Below are 14,731 nucleotides of genomic sequence, written 5' to 3'. Positions count from 1 at the left end.
CGAATTGATTTACATTTTCAGCTAAGTTTATTTCTAAATGAAATAAACGAAGCGGGTAGTGTGCCACCTATCTCTCAAAAAAATAAGTTGGCGCGCATATAAATTACAGTCGGATGATACCTGGTCGGATGGGAATGAACAAAAATTTGTACTAAAAGGAGGGTGAACTAGTTTTACGTTGGGAATCATTCTCACCGAATTTTTGATTTTTGATTTTTGATTCTTCTTTTTCTTTTTTTTTTTTCTCGATTGCATCAGATCATTTATCACCGACATGGAGTTATGAGGGCTTCAACTGGGTTTTCCATATCGAAATGCCCTCCAATAAACAGATGTATTGACTTCTGGGTCGGGCAAGCGTTCACGCAGCATTCCTGATTAGGCAAAATGCACCTGAGCTTGTTGGTGACATCTTCTGGGCACTGCTTGTTTCCTTTACTATTAATAACATATGTGCATTTAAACTTGTTCAATGTTTATATAGTACACTTGCCCAGATTCATTAATTCGATCTGTCGACAACAATTGATTTCTACTCTCGAGATCACCGCCTTCATTTAATCTAATTTGTTAGAACACTTTTTGATATCATCAAAAACATATTTCTACTTCGGATATCATCAATACATACAGATCGTACATCTACTAAAAAGAGTAGAAAACAAATATGGTACAGAGACACCTACATCGTATACCGAAGTTTATACGGCCTATGACCAGCCAAAAACAAAGTCGAGGACGTAGACGATGGCCAGAGACAACGGGTACAGCAGAAACGCTACAAAGCACGTCCAAAGAGGAAAAGTGGTCCGGGAGCTGGCGAAGAGGCCCATCACGATGCATACGATGAGAATGATGAGTACTTCGGAGGAGAAGTCCCACTTTAGGTGCCTAACATAAACGAGCGCCAAGAACACGGCCAAGCAGAGTGTGTTGTTCATGGTCACCCCGCCATAAATCTGTGGTTCGAATCAGTGACCGAGTCAGAAAAGTTTTAGTTACTATTCCAGATAATTTTTTCTTACAGGTAGTTTTTGCCTTGACTCATCTAGCCCCATAAGGAAATGGAAAAGTAGGGAGATGCAATATGCTAATGTTTTCACTTTTCATCTTCTTGGTTATAGCAAATTCAACGTCCTTTACTACGATGCATCAACTTAATGAGATGAAGAAACAAACCTCAGAGAATGTCAGCGACAAAGTCCGTTGCTTCTTTCGGCGAGCAAAAATAATTGCCGAGACAGCCTCGCTCGAGTTGGTAGCCAAGGGCATTGCAATGAAAGAGAGGAAGAAAGAAGGTATATGTGTGGCAAGTGAAAAATTGTGAACAGCATCCACAAGTGGGTCGGCAAATAAGGCTGCGATAGCAGTTCCCAGCAGCAAAAGCAAGACGGCCTTTACACAGGTCCAGGACCTCCAGGTTGGGCTGTCCGTACTCTCCGCGACCTCGTCGCTCCTTTGAATTAGCTTGTTATGCTCAGCCCTTGTTTTCTGTAAAGTTCAAAAATTTTATAAGAAATATTCACGTACACAGGCAATGATAGGATGTATGGATAGTCCGTGTACTATCCCAAATTTGTAACTTTGTAACTTCTTTAAACATTGTAGTTCCCAAACTTTCACTTACACAACCATTTTATCACTAGTTATTAAAAAAAATCTTCACATATAGAGGATGAAGTGGTCAAGTTACCCAAAAAAAGAAAGAAGAAGAAAAAAAATAGCAGTTTTTGTGTGTGTGTGTGCGCGCGCGTGCGCGCGTGCGCGTGTGTGTGGATGTTTAGAGATTGAATTGCAATGCTTAAGAAAGTTTAGGAACTAAAATGTTTGTTAAGTAACAAGTACCAAGCCGCAATACAGTATAATATAGAACTACATACACTTTACCCATCTATCTATCAATTTACAAACATAGCCTTGCAAATTCTGAATTTTCTTCAAAAAAGTTAATTTCTTACCTATAAATCCCTATTTACAGAAGTTTCCCCCTTTTAAAGATCTTTTCTTATGCAAAAACCAGCTTTAACCATGAATCAGACTAGATGATTTCCCAACTAAAGGGCATTTCTATAAAAATAAATATTTTCTAGAGATACATAGGCAAAAGCCCTGATCAATAGCATATCATATCATATCATTATTGTGAGCTATTTTCTTATGAAACAACGCAGCTCTGCACCACATATTATGAAGCAAATTACCAAATGAAAGTCATCCAGGAACTTATTTGAGTAGCCATGAGAAGCTGCAGCAGCATGCATAGCCTTTCTAAGCCATTTTGAGATTCCATTGATGAACTCTCCTTCCTCAATGTAATTATTGCGTGATATATCAAATTCATCCATCACTTTATCTACAGCATCGGCTGTATCTAGGTCAATCTCTTCAAACTGAATTCCTAAGATAAATGCATGTAACTCAGCACGTGATAGCATTTCATCTGAATCAGAATCTATATGGCGAAATAATCTGCAGTAAAACATGAAAAACTAAGATATAACAACTCCGTCTCAGGAAATTAAACAGGAATATACACAGAAAAGCTTACTTTTGTATAGCAAGATTATTTGTCGTTCCATCCTCATTAAGAAGCCGTCCAAGAGCTTCCAATTTCTGAGCATGCTTAAATATTCCAGATATTACATGTTTAAGTTTGGCATATTCTAATCTTCTCCGCTGAATCCATGGCTGAAATACCTGGTCATATAATAACATTTAAAATAAATGAACATACATGTTATCAACATCGATATAATATGGAAATCCACAGTAAATCAAAGATTCTATCATCCCGGCGTCTCAAAATAGAGAAGAAGAAATAGTACTCAACAACTATACAAACAATACATGCTTAGTATATCCCTCTCAACGAGTACTCAATAGAAACAACAACTGGCAAAAGACATGAAAAAATATACATAAAGATTGAATTTACATCAAGACTAGTAACTACTACCATTGAAATATCGATAGGTAACACCACAGGTGCCACATTCTGGCACATAATAACAGAAAGAATTAAATAACATTGTACCAATGTTAATCAAATAAAATTAATCAAACACTACTCAAAAACAACATATAGATATATACGTATCAAGAACAACATAAAGATAAACATGATAACAACAAGTCAAGCTTAAGGTTACGTGAAGTTATATGGTAAAATTACCTGATATAGGCAATACGAAAGCATAAGGAGAGCTGCAGCGACAAGAGATAGCAACACCGCGACACGTTGGCCAGAAGGAAACTTGAAAACTTTCGGTAATTGAACAACGATAAAAGGAACAACAGATATGACCATTATCCTCGCTGCATAGCTAGTTTGCAAGTCGACTGAAACTCCAGAACCTGCAGAAATAACACAATCTTTCGACTAAACAGGTAGCAGAGAAGAAGAAAATTTGGTGCTCAAATATCCTTAAAAATCAAAATTTTTGAGATTAATGATGGCTAATAAGTTGACAACCACCAGAAGAGCTCTGAAAAACATATTTTCGCTATATGATCCTACACTTATATATCAGCTCGCGTTCTCTAAATGGTTCAATTTCAGTGTACTAGATTCTCCTTTCCAACTTCTATCATTCGTTCAGCACCGAAATTAGAATCGAAAAATGCTATGGAAACAAACTAGACGCTTTCCATTCACAACATAGAAATATGGCGGAGAGAAAAACCTACCAAAGAGGCTGAACCTTTTTTCGTTTTGTGAATCGATTGAGGTAAAATTATCCGAAAGGTCGCACTTGCCCGCAACAATGCAAAATCCCCAGAGGACTGTCAGAAGCATGACGGTCGAGCCGGCGAGCAGTCCCATCCCAATCAAGACCTGACTTTGGGCAGTTTCTTTACTCCCGGATAGTCCAGAAACTGGAAAAATGGTATGGCAACCAAATTAAGTGGATTTCCACTTTGAGTAGATGTAATTTTGCATATCAAAAGTTTCGATCCTGATCATCATGCAAGTGAAAATTCTGGTAAAAATCTATGTTCATGTGCTCGCTACAAGTTGATCACAAGCACCAAAATTAAGCTCAAATCGTCTAAAAGGGAGATTGAACAGGACAAATAGCAGGAACGAAGAGATCGGAGCTCGAGAGATTACCGAGTATGAGCAGAGCATCGGGCAAAGCGCCGAGGATGGGGAGGAAGAGGCCCCCGACGATCCCGGGGCCGAGGATCTGGAGAAGGAGCTCGCTCCCCGAGGACAAGCACGTCGCGGCCTTGTACATCAGGAACCCGTAGGATAACACGAGGAAGAGGTTCCCCACCGCCGTCGTCGTGCACGGTAGTACCCCGTACGTGCGCTCGCATCCCTCGGCGGCGGCGGCGGCGGCGGCGCCGGGATCGACGAGGAGGAGGAGGAGGAGGAAGTGTTCGCGTCGCGGCGACATGAGAGAGAGAGAGAGAGAGAGAGAGAGAGAGAGGGAAAGGAATGTGTGAGAAGAAGCTTTTGGGGTTATACTCTGTTTAAATCACATTCCAATTAATGTAGGGAATTAAGGGGGATATAATAGAAAAGGAAAGCAATTTCGACAGCTGCAGCATCAGCAGCAGCGTCGTTGGGAATCTCGTTTCGGCTTTTAGTTGAAGTCCCTCTCTCCAACCGTCCTTTCAACAGCTATCACCAGAAATTGCTCGCTTGCATACTAAAAAATCTTTTAAGCAGTTGTCGCAGAACATACATACCTGAGTTCAGAACTCCATGACATTTACATTCCGTTTGGCTCGAATATAAAGGGGATAAGAGAAATATCTCCCTCTTTATATCCAAATAAAAAAAAATGATGGTGGGAACAAGTGTTCCCACCATACCGGATTGTACTAAAAAATCTTTTAAGCAGTTGTCGCAGAACATATATACCTGCGTTCAGAACTCCATGACATTTACACTTCGTTTGGCTCGAATATAAAGGGATAAGAGAAATATCTCCCTCTTTATATCCAAACAAAAAAAAATGATGGTAGGAACAAGTATTCCCACCATACCGGATTGTACCAAGTACAACCCGTTATGGGTGCCCGGGGTTGGAACAAGCTTGACAAGCTTGGGAACGAGCTTGTTCCAACACACTTGAGTAGAGATATAGAGAGAGATCTTTATTTTAAATTTAAATATAAATTTTTAAAATTTATAATTTTATAATTATAATTAATAAATTAAAATTTTAAATTTTATTAAAGTTTAAATTTTAAATTTGATATTTTAAAATTTTAAATTTTAAATTTGATATTTTTAATTTTCAAATTTTAAATTTATTGTTTTATATCTTTGAAATTTAAATTTGTCTGAAATTTAAAATTTGATATTTAAAATTAAAATTTTTAATATTAAAATTTAAAATTTTAATTTATAATTTAAATTTAAAAGTTAAAATTTTAAATTTTAAATTATAAGTTTAAAATTCAATTATAGGGATAGTATTATTATTTTCTATTTATAACTATCAACTATTCTTCTTATTCCCAAAAACCATCCAAACATAATTTTTCTAGTTCCAGCTTATACTTACAATTTCATTCAAATAAAAAAATACTCTTGTTTCTACAAAAATTCATACTTGTATCTATCTCCGGTATAACTAGTATGATGGTAGAAACTGCTCTGGGAGAAGTATGGAACCAATAAGCCATTTGCTTCACCAGCTCTCATACCATTCCGTTCCAATCTCTCAAATGGGATTCAATAATTTTATCTCAACGTGAGTATCTTGTTCCCACAGTGTTTAACAATCCTAACCTACCGACCGTTCTTAGCGCAAGTGGCAAAAAAGTTTGATGATTGATATTCGAGACCTAAGTTTGAATTCTAATTGATTTACATTTTTAGCTAAGTTTATTTTTAAATGAAATAAACTAAGCAGGTAATATGCTACATTTCTCTCTTAAAAAAAAAAAAACAATCCTAACCTCTCATATTTCGAATTATAAGAGCATTTGGTAAAAAAAAAAAAAAAGAAAAAAGAAAAACTGTGGCGGTCGAAAGGTACGATGACAGGGTCGTTTGAAAAGCGATACTTCATGGGAAATCCGGAGCATTTCGATTGAAGGTGCGTTTTGCCCACGCAAAGGAGAGGATTTTGGGCCGCGATTTCAAAGATTCGGTTGGTCGTTGGAAAAGCTTGGACGGTTGAGATTCGGAGATACATTAGTCATTTGCAGTTACTAGTTGTACTTTGCGTACAGAAGCGGCGAATCTGAGGCGTCGATGCTGGTAACTAAATATACATACAATTGCGCTTTTGTAACTTTGCGTTGGATCACAATCACCAATGGATAGATGATGCTAAATAAAATAGAGACACCAATTTTCAGTGGATTGGGTCGGGAAGTTTCCAAAAGCTTCATGTATTTTAAGCCTCTCCGGTTTTCTCAGGACGAGAAGAGTTTCGGTGAAAAACATCCAGCAGAAGAGTTAGACAAAGTGAATTTCTGAATTGAACATAAATTACCATAGTAAATTATCTAAAGTTAAATTTACAGCCACATGTTAAAAATATAGTTTGGATTAAACCAGAGAAACATTTCCATCAACACAAATCAACCCAGCATCGACCACAAGGCAGTTGATCAGAGCACCAGACTTACTAGGCGGTTAACCAAGTATCCATCAGAGTAGTGTGCAGTCACTGCTTAGCTTAATTTCCGCAATATCTCGCCTGGATTGAGTATCTAGCCATTCATGCTCTACAAAGCTTAGTGCGAGAAGAACCCAGTTCAGATTCAGTAGGGGATCGGGTTTGGTTGCCTGAGCTGATAGAAATGTGGTGCAGCTTCAGTAAGCCATGATGGGTCGATGGCGATGACGTTGCGCATGTAGTGTTTGTCGGTTGAAACGAGCGAATGGTAGACGACCCACTTTGGATTAACCCTGTTAAATGAAGTAAGTCAAAATTCTATGCTGCAAAAAGAAACAGTCGCAGAAGTAGGTATTAGAAAAAAAAAAAGGATACATGGCAAGCGATTCACATTACAGTATTATGGAAAATGCAAACTGACTTCTTGTTTGGTGTATGTTTTGCTATTTGTGCTACACTAGGGGCACGCACATAAAACTATTATGTTATGTGCATTATTACAAGTAATACAAGCAACAAACAAAAGGTCCAGAACAAAATTAAAACTAAAAAATAAAGAAATTCGGCCAACCTGAAGAGCACAGAAGATGGATGGATGTACACTTCCTGCGAGCTCCTAATTGTCTTGTACATTCCATTTTGACTGTATTCCTACAAGCAAATCAAAAAATTACCAAAACTTGTAGGAGCCAATTATTATATAACATCCACCAGCTAAAAATGTTTAACTTTATGACAATTTTCCAACAAAATAATAAAATTTCCATATTAAAAAGTAACACATTCTATGTGATGCACTTACTTGAACTAATCGAATCTACAAGAAGAAAGTAAATACACTAAAATGGAATAATAAAAGGCTATTCACCTCCAAGTGACATGCATGGGCGAAAAAGCCAGCAATAATAGCCTTCCTCACCGCCTGCAAAACATAAAATTACAGCCTAGCCTCTGTAAGAGGGGGAAAAAAAGCTAGTATGGTATAGACACCATAAAAGAAAGACTAACTTGAAATAATAATTTCAGTAAGAGAATAAAGAATCAAAATGGTATAGGCAAGGTTAGCTTCACAATGCTGCAGGTTAGTGCCTAGAATGTACGCAATACCAACATTTAATTCTTTAACATAATACAAATGAAAAGAAAATAGAAAAACAGGAAAAAGTAAAAAAGAAACAAAAAAAAAGTTACCTGCATATCTCTATCACATGATTTTACTGCTATGCCTAGCCGCCTCATTAGATTGTGGAGTTGTTCCTTGATGTCAACAACCTTCTTCTGCATAAACAGTTTATACATCATTGATAAGAAGCATTACAAAGATAAAGCAGGTAACATTATTTTATAAATGTGTAAATTTAACAAGAACAGGCATGGGCACTTCATATAATGCGATACAAACCATAGCGTGGTAGTTTATAAAGTTTTTGTAGCACCACTGCGAAGATTTTCCAGACTGAAGAAACCCTCTGTAGATGTTCAGAAATGTAACATGATCTCCCTGCATGCGACCAGAATAGATTACTTAAAGCAATGAGGGAAAAAAACAATAAGAATGAATGTTAAATGCACTAACATAACAAATATACAAACCAGTATATGTGCACTGGCCTTTCAAATTTCAAAAAAATCCCTCCCTTTCATATTTGTGGTCAAATCAATGCGCTAAGGTGCTTAAAAACTATAGCTCAAAGCCTAGTTTACACAATAAACAAACAAAAAAAAAAGAAAAAGAAAAAAGAGGGGAAACTGAAAAGTTCACAACTCATATAGGTGAAAAAGAAGGAACTCATGCTTCTTGCCAATTGGAGCATAAAACAGCAACAATTTAAAAAATATACAACCTTGGTATTATAATCTAATTTTGGGATGTATTAGTGAAGCATACCAGTAAGCAAAGATGACCCTATGATCTAGAAGAATGTAAACAGCGAAGGTAAAAGTTTCTTATATAATGTCAATTTTTCTTCTTAGATAATATAATGTCTTAAGTTTGAGAACCTCGGCGGCAGCAAAACGCAGCTTTGCTTCATCAAATTCCTTCTTCACTCCCCTAATGGAGACCCATATGGACTGCAAAAGGAGTTAACCTATCTGTGTCAAGAGTAATGGTAAAATTAATTAAATATTTGAGATATAACTAAAGAGCAGAAAGAATACTTCAAGGGAGAACAAGATTAACCTGAACTGATAAAACTGCCGCTATAGTTATTATCTCCTCAGTACACCCAAAATCATTCGCTGATAGGATCATTTTGGAGATCATAGGGTCCTGGAACATCGATTTTATAAATAACATTCCAAAACAGAAAGAGTTCGACAAAAAACAGAATGTGATCAGGAAACAAGTCGAGTACCCAGTCACCAAGAGACCACACTTTGAACAAGACAAAAGCATGTCAAGGAAACTATATGTCTGATAGTATTAAATTATCTACTGTAACATGTATCATGAATGCAATGTGTATTCAAGCATAGTTTAGAAAAACAGAGGATGATGGATAAACTTGCAAGGAACAAACAGATGGTTTGAAACAAAACAACTAAGGCATCTAAGAAAGATTCTGGACAGAAATACAGTTCTGTGCAAAACTGGTTAAATAAAGAGAAAGATATATCCCACCTTCAGAAGATATATAAGGAGGCTTTTATAAAGATTTGAATTCACATAGATTTTGACTCAAGAGTTCAGTTAGGCAGTGTATCCAAATTAAACAACATAAAAGGCAAAAACAGAAGTATAGGAATATAGTGAGGACATACTAATGGAATCTCCGCAACTTGAAAGCCGGTGGGTGACGTAAGTTTTGCATCTTCATCGATAATACCAAGAGAGTACAGAATTTCAAGAGCTCGTATCATCGCCTCTGGTGCTGGAGAAGCTATCCAATCAAAACCTAATATATTATCTATACCTAAGGCCTTTAGCTGTGGAATCAAAACCTTGCATTAGAGAGAGTAGCCAAATGACAGACAAAAAAAGTGATAGCAAAATGAAATTTATGTATTTCTATATTTCTGTATTTTCTCATCAATAGCATGCAACATAACTTGTCAGAAATAATAAACTACCACTACTTGATGTCTTTGTGCCATACTTTTGCCCAAGATAACATCTAAATAAACATGTCATCGTTGTTTCCACGTACACACAGCAGAATTTGCTCTTCTATATAGAGGGAGAAAACCAACAAGGATCTTCTGCAATCCATTAATTAGTGTAATACCTAAATGGACTTTTAGTACCTTGAATACTTGATACATAAACAATATTGAACAACTTCTCAATTGATCAGAAAGTGAAGTGTCATGCAGTAAAGTTGAACCTTTGCCTTTTTACATTTCCTCAAGTTGCACGTGCAATGGACAAATTGTGCAATGGATGCACAGATGCACAATCAAGTGGACATGCTATGAAATGAGTCAATAAGATCCTTTACACGTCTGAAAAGAAATAAATCAAATTCATAAGATATTTGCTGCATTACAAACTATCGTACTGTTCCTATATGCAAAACTACAGCCCAAATGACGCAAGTCAGCCGTTCAAGTGCAGAAAATTAGTAGAACAAATATAAACAAGCTACACCAATTTGGACATACTTGTATTATGCACGAGACGAGGTTTGATCGTTGCATCTCTGGGATTCCTTCTGGAGACATTTCCTTGAGGTAATATTCTTCTGTGTAGAGCCTAACAGATATACAAACAAGATAATGAATGTTAAAGGAAGAAATCGAAACAGGTTAAAACACCAAACTTCCAAGGAAGCTCATAAAGGCTATCCATCCAGTAGCTAAACAAGCTGATTTCCAGGAGGAGGAAGAATTATTTATAAAATATACAACCAATATTTCATGAAAATATCGAGCATGCTATTTGCAGTCCTCACCAAGCTTTATGCATTGATAGGAAACAAAGAGAAATTATATGAATAAATAAAGCAAAGTTCTTAGAAGCTAAATCAAACTACAGTAGCAAATGTGCAAGTACCACCAGAGAGTATGAAATATCCTTCTAGAAATGAAAAAGACTAGATTGAAATTCAATAATTAATGTGCTAGTTAAAAATTTTCAATGTGAGAGGTATACCTATAACACTTCCCAGGTTGTACTCTTCCAGCTCTCCCAGCCCTTTGCCGTGCAGAAGCCTTTGATATTGGTACCACCACCAGATTTTCGATATCAGAAATCTGACAAAATAATTTACTGTTGAATCAATTGTAACTGAGTTATGTATATAAGGAATAAAAGATTAGAATTAGGCATCTAGCAAAAGAGTAGCTAATAAAACTGCCAAGAGCCTTAGAATCTAGGCATTAATACAACATAGATGCGGACCAATATCAACTTTTCCTAACAAAAGAAGAAAGTACAATAATAAAAGATATAGAAATCAACAACTGAAGTACCATATGCAACAATTGCAAAATGGGACATTTACTAATACTCCTATAAATGCAATAAACAATCATGTAAGCAATAAGAAAGTACACTTCAGTACCGGATTATAAAAGCGCTGCTTTGAGAACCCACTATCAACAACGTACGCTACTCCCTGCAAAAGTTTGAAAGCTTAAGCTAAAAGCTACCATTGTAGACATGAGCATCAGATCATAAATGCATAAAAATTACCTCCAAAGTCAATGATGTCTCAGCAATATTTGTTGATATCACAACTTTCCTCTTTCCCTTTGGGGTGGGAGTAAAAATGAGGTCCTAACATAATGATATAACAAGGCAAACGGATATAACACTTACATAAACAACAAGATATTTGTTATGTTAACAATCAGCATCAAGTCATACCTGTTCTCCGCGTGGAAGCCCAGAGTACAGTGGCAAAACCAGTAAGTCTGAAAACAAAGAATTTGGTAAATCAATTTTAATATGTACTTAGTAGCCTTCTTTAGCTGTAAAATCAACTATCAAAATTGCTTGCTCACAGAACAAAAAGGTAAACAGCATGAGACTCTGTTTAGTTACGCTTACATATTTTTGCATCTATATTTATTTCATATGCTTGTTTTTTAAGTGTGTGTTTGGATTGGGTACAAGAGGGGGGATAAGGGGGTTATCCCCCCTCTTGTACCCAAACACAAATTTGGGGGTGGTGGAACAATTGTTCCACCCAACCCGGTACAAGCCCTCTTGTACCGGGTTGGGTTGGAACACTTCCACCCCAAGGGGTGGAACAAGTTGTTCCACCCCTCCCGGGTAGAGAGAGAGAGAGAGAGAGAGAGAGAGAGATTTTTAATTTAAATTTAAATTTTTAAAATTTATAATTTAGTTTTTTAAAATTTAAATTTATAATTTTAAATTATAATTTTAATGTTTAAATTATAAATTTGATATTTTTAAAGTTAAAATTTTTAATTTAAAATTATAAGTTTAAAATTTTAAATTCAATTATAGAGGTAAAATCATTATTTTTTATCTATAACTACCAACTATTCCACCTTATACTCACATTTTCATCCAAACACAATTTTTCTAGTTCCAGCTTATACCCACATTTTCATTCAAACAAAAAAATACTCTTATTCCTACGAAAATCCATTCTTGTACCTATCCCCGGTATAACTAGTTCTTGCTTATACCCGAACCAAACGAAGCCTAAGAAAACTTCACTTTCCAGATCATAGTTGAGATACAAAAGTACCCGAATAGTGACTGCCGTACTGCTGACCATGTCCTGTAAGCAATTTCACAGCGGCATCAATATCATCTTGACCTGTAAGGAAGACCAGAATATCGCCTGGTGGTTCCTGCACATATCCACATAGTATCTTAACATAGGTGAATTAGCACTAATTAAAAGGCATATGTTTTAGACTCTGAAAACCCACATAACTAATAATGAAAGAAGCAAGGGGCAGGCACTCGGCAAACAAAAAATGAAGTTTTTGTTATGATGAGAAGCTAAGCTTCTAAAGTTCCTGCCCCAAAAGCAGAAGCTTCAAGTTGGATATACTGCTTCTGCTGAAGCAGGAAGCTATTGGAGCGGTTTAAATGATCAGCTTTTAATGCTTTTCCAATAACATTACATAAACAGTAGTTCAGTAGAAGCTCCAACTGGGCCAAACAAGCCGTCAGCACAAAACAGTGAGAAGCAAGGATGTTGTGACGGTCTAAAATTCTAAATACAAGAATAGATCTGGGGTAACTTCCAGGATCCTAAAGGCAGGAACGCTCTCTCTAGAAGGGACCCTCCACCCGCCTGGGAGCTTAGTTGGACACTTGATCTTCACACTGTCCTACACTTTTCTTTTTGCTCACCAAAAATAAATAAATAAATAAAATAAATGCTGAAAGAAAAAACAAACAATGTGTCCAAAAACTCTACTTGAACTGGATAACAAGTTGGCAGTCCAACAGAAACTGCAAAAGCAACTCTGCATGGTGATATTAATGTTTATCACAAGGTTGCAGGCTGATTCTTGTTTCTCATCAAATGAGAGAAATCCCATCTTAATGTATCAATTTCACATCTGGTAAGCAGCGGCCAACCTTTTCATGAATCAAAAGCACAGTATCTACAGCAGCTTGCAGGTAATCAGAGACAGGCTCCTCAACATAATGAATTTCCACAGCATACCCTTTACCCTGTAAAAATAACATTAATAAGCTTTGACATGTTGTCACTACAATAAAGAATACTTTAAATGCCAACAGAAACTGGATAAAAATTCTAAAAGATTTATTATCAAACTAGACAGATAGAAAGATATGCTAATATCATACTTCAACAGAAAGTATAGCTGGCTGCTTATTAGGAGCACAATCTTCGGCATCCTGAGCAAGACTTTTCCTTCTGCAGAAAAATAAAGCAAGTGAGAGAAAATCTAGCAAAGGATATGCTATTCATGTGAAACATGATATGAAGCTTTAATATTATTCACAAATTAGTGGCACAGCAGATTTTGCCTACGATGCTCAATATTGATAATTATTTAATGTGCTACAAGAACATGAAATGACAACCAAAAAACCAACATGAACACAATGTGTCAGCAGAAAATAGGGAGTTGAGAATTTATTTATCATTGCAAACAGGCAAGCCGTTCAGCTGGCAATAAGGTATATACCACTAACATGCTCCAATGTGCCGACCTCCATATTTTTTAGTATTTTATTCCTTTTTTTCAGCTTTATCATGCCACCAGCATGCTCCAATGTGCCACAGGCACAAATTTTGCTATCTAAATAGAAGAAAACAAAAGGGAATAGTATCAAGATACTTCTTGTGGATTTATGCTGAACAGTGTGCCCAGCACACGAATCCTTGGCGCAATAAAAAACACAATTTAGATGCCAGCACAATATAGATATTTGAATCAAATATCCACTCTTACAAGATATGATCACGACCTAATATTGAAGAAGTTTGACATGGATTTTGCTTCAATGGTTGCAGATGAAATGATGATACGCAAATCAGGTCTCCGCCGTTGGATCTGATCAATTCATGGAAGAACATTAGCCTCCATAGAGCATTCCAATTTAAGGGAAAACAAAAGGTAGTAAACAGTAGATATGTTAAAAAACACTTACCTTTTTCAGGAGTCCTAGTAACATGTCTGTTGAGAGGGATCTTTCATGTGCCTCATCCACCATTATAATGCTAATAAAAGACAACATAGACAAAAAGGAGGTTTAGTCAGAAAGTTTTATGATGCTGCTGAAGACCCTCCAACTGGAAATTTGGAATGCTCTTGGTTTAGGTGGTTTAAAATATATCATCTTTATTCAATAATGATCACCATATGCATAAATAATCCCTCCAAATAGTTGTCCCAGGACAACAACAAAGTAGCAACTTCTTTTTGTTGTTTCTTTTCTTCTCTAAAGAAGGGACCATTCTACATCAAGTAGGGCACGCTAAGAAACAATAACACAAACAAAAATGCAAGTGGTGACACAAGATATATATTCCTTTTCATTAGCAACTGCATATTAGAAATGAGCATTTTAGGTATCTATTCATTGTACCTATATTTGGTCAGAAGAGGATCATCCATCATTTCTCTAACCAATACCCCGTCAGTGAGAAATTTGATCATGGTTACACCCTGTGACAGTAGAATAGAAATATCGCAAATAGAACAACTCACGAAATGCCAAAATGACGGGGTGGGGGGGGGGG

General features: G+C 36.4%; 2 protein-coding genes across 4 annotated transcripts in view; both read right to left on the bottom strand.

Annotated features, from left to right (window-relative positions):
* Nucleotides 530-4,918, bottom strand: LOC109710395. 2 transcript variants are annotated; one of them, XM_020232929.1, is made up of 7 exons: nt 4,112-4,917; nt 3,688-3,876; nt 3,173-3,354; nt 2,549-2,697; nt 2,202-2,469; nt 1,180-1,491; nt 530-959 (listed from the first exon to the last, which is right to left on the bottom strand). In XM_020232929.1, the coding sequence occupies exons 1-7, from the start codon at nt 4,398-4,400 to the stop codon at nt 711-713; spliced, it is 1,638 nt and encodes a 545-aa protein (XP_020088518.1). In that variant the 5' UTR covers nt 4,401-4,917; the 3' UTR covers nt 530-710. The 2 variants fall into 2 exon arrangements, with proteins under 2 accessions (XP_020088518.1, XP_020088519.1); XM_020232930.1 differs by lacking the exon at nt 3,688-3,876 and having other exon boundaries at nt 4,112-4,918.
* The window catches only part of LOC109710394 (probable pre-mRNA-splicing factor ATP-dependent RNA helicase DEAH9), a 9,675-nt gene continuing 1,359 nt past the window's right edge, over nt 6,416-14,731 (bottom strand). For both annotated transcript variants that reach the window (XM_020232927.1, XM_020232928.1), the window contains 19 exons: nt 14,578-14,657; nt 14,140-14,209; nt 13,957-14,042; nt 13,330-13,399; nt 13,096-13,191; nt 12,248-12,353; nt 11,395-11,441; nt 11,221-11,304; nt 11,090-11,143; nt 10,678-10,778; nt 10,188-10,278; nt 9,348-9,512; nt 8,767-8,856; nt 8,586-8,657; nt 7,987-8,085; nt 7,776-7,862; nt 7,453-7,506; nt 7,156-7,235; nt 6,416-6,877 (listed from right to left, as the gene is read on the bottom strand). In XM_020232927.1, coding sequence (XP_020088516.1) covers nt 6,730-6,877; nt 7,156-7,235; nt 7,453-7,506; nt 7,776-7,862; nt 7,987-8,085; nt 8,586-8,657; nt 8,767-8,856; nt 9,348-9,512; nt 10,188-10,278; nt 10,678-10,778; nt 11,090-11,143; nt 11,221-11,304; nt 11,395-11,441; nt 12,248-12,353; nt 13,096-13,191; nt 13,330-13,399; nt 13,957-14,042; nt 14,140-14,209; nt 14,578-14,657 — 1,680 coding nt within the window. In that variant the 3' untranslated portion in view covers nt 6,416-6,729. The remainder of the gene's footprint in view (nt 6,878-7,155; nt 7,236-7,452; nt 7,507-7,775; nt 7,863-7,986; nt 8,086-8,585; nt 8,658-8,766; nt 8,857-9,347; nt 9,513-10,187; nt 10,279-10,677; nt 10,779-11,089; nt 11,144-11,220; nt 11,305-11,394; nt 11,442-12,247; nt 12,354-13,095; nt 13,192-13,329; nt 13,400-13,956; nt 14,043-14,139; nt 14,210-14,577; nt 14,658-14,731) is intronic.

This window comes from Ananas comosus, linkage group 5, assembly GCF_001540865.1.
Source record: "Ananas comosus cultivar F153 linkage group 5, ASM154086v1, whole genome shotgun sequence".
Taxonomy (NCBI): Eukaryota; Viridiplantae; Streptophyta; class Magnoliopsida; order Poales; family Bromeliaceae; genus Ananas; species Ananas comosus.
The sequence above is the reverse complement of the archived record's forward strand: the minus strand, read 5'-3'. Positions and strand labels throughout refer to the sequence as shown.

Bases quoted from the DNA above. Each gene is read 5' to 3' on its own strand.
- LOC109710395 (XM_020232929.1), bottom strand. From the start codon at position 4,400: ATGTCGCCGCGACGCGAACACTTCCTCCTCCTCCTCCTCCTCGTCGAT. The intron at 3,877-4,111 runs GTAATCTCTCGA...CCATTTTTCCAG, and splicing joins CGATGCTCTGCTCATACTCG to TTTCTGGACTATCCGGGAGT. The intron at 2,698-3,172 runs GTAATTTTACCA...TTATATGACCAG, and splicing joins TTTCGTATTGCCTATATCAG to GTATTTCAGCCATGGATTCA.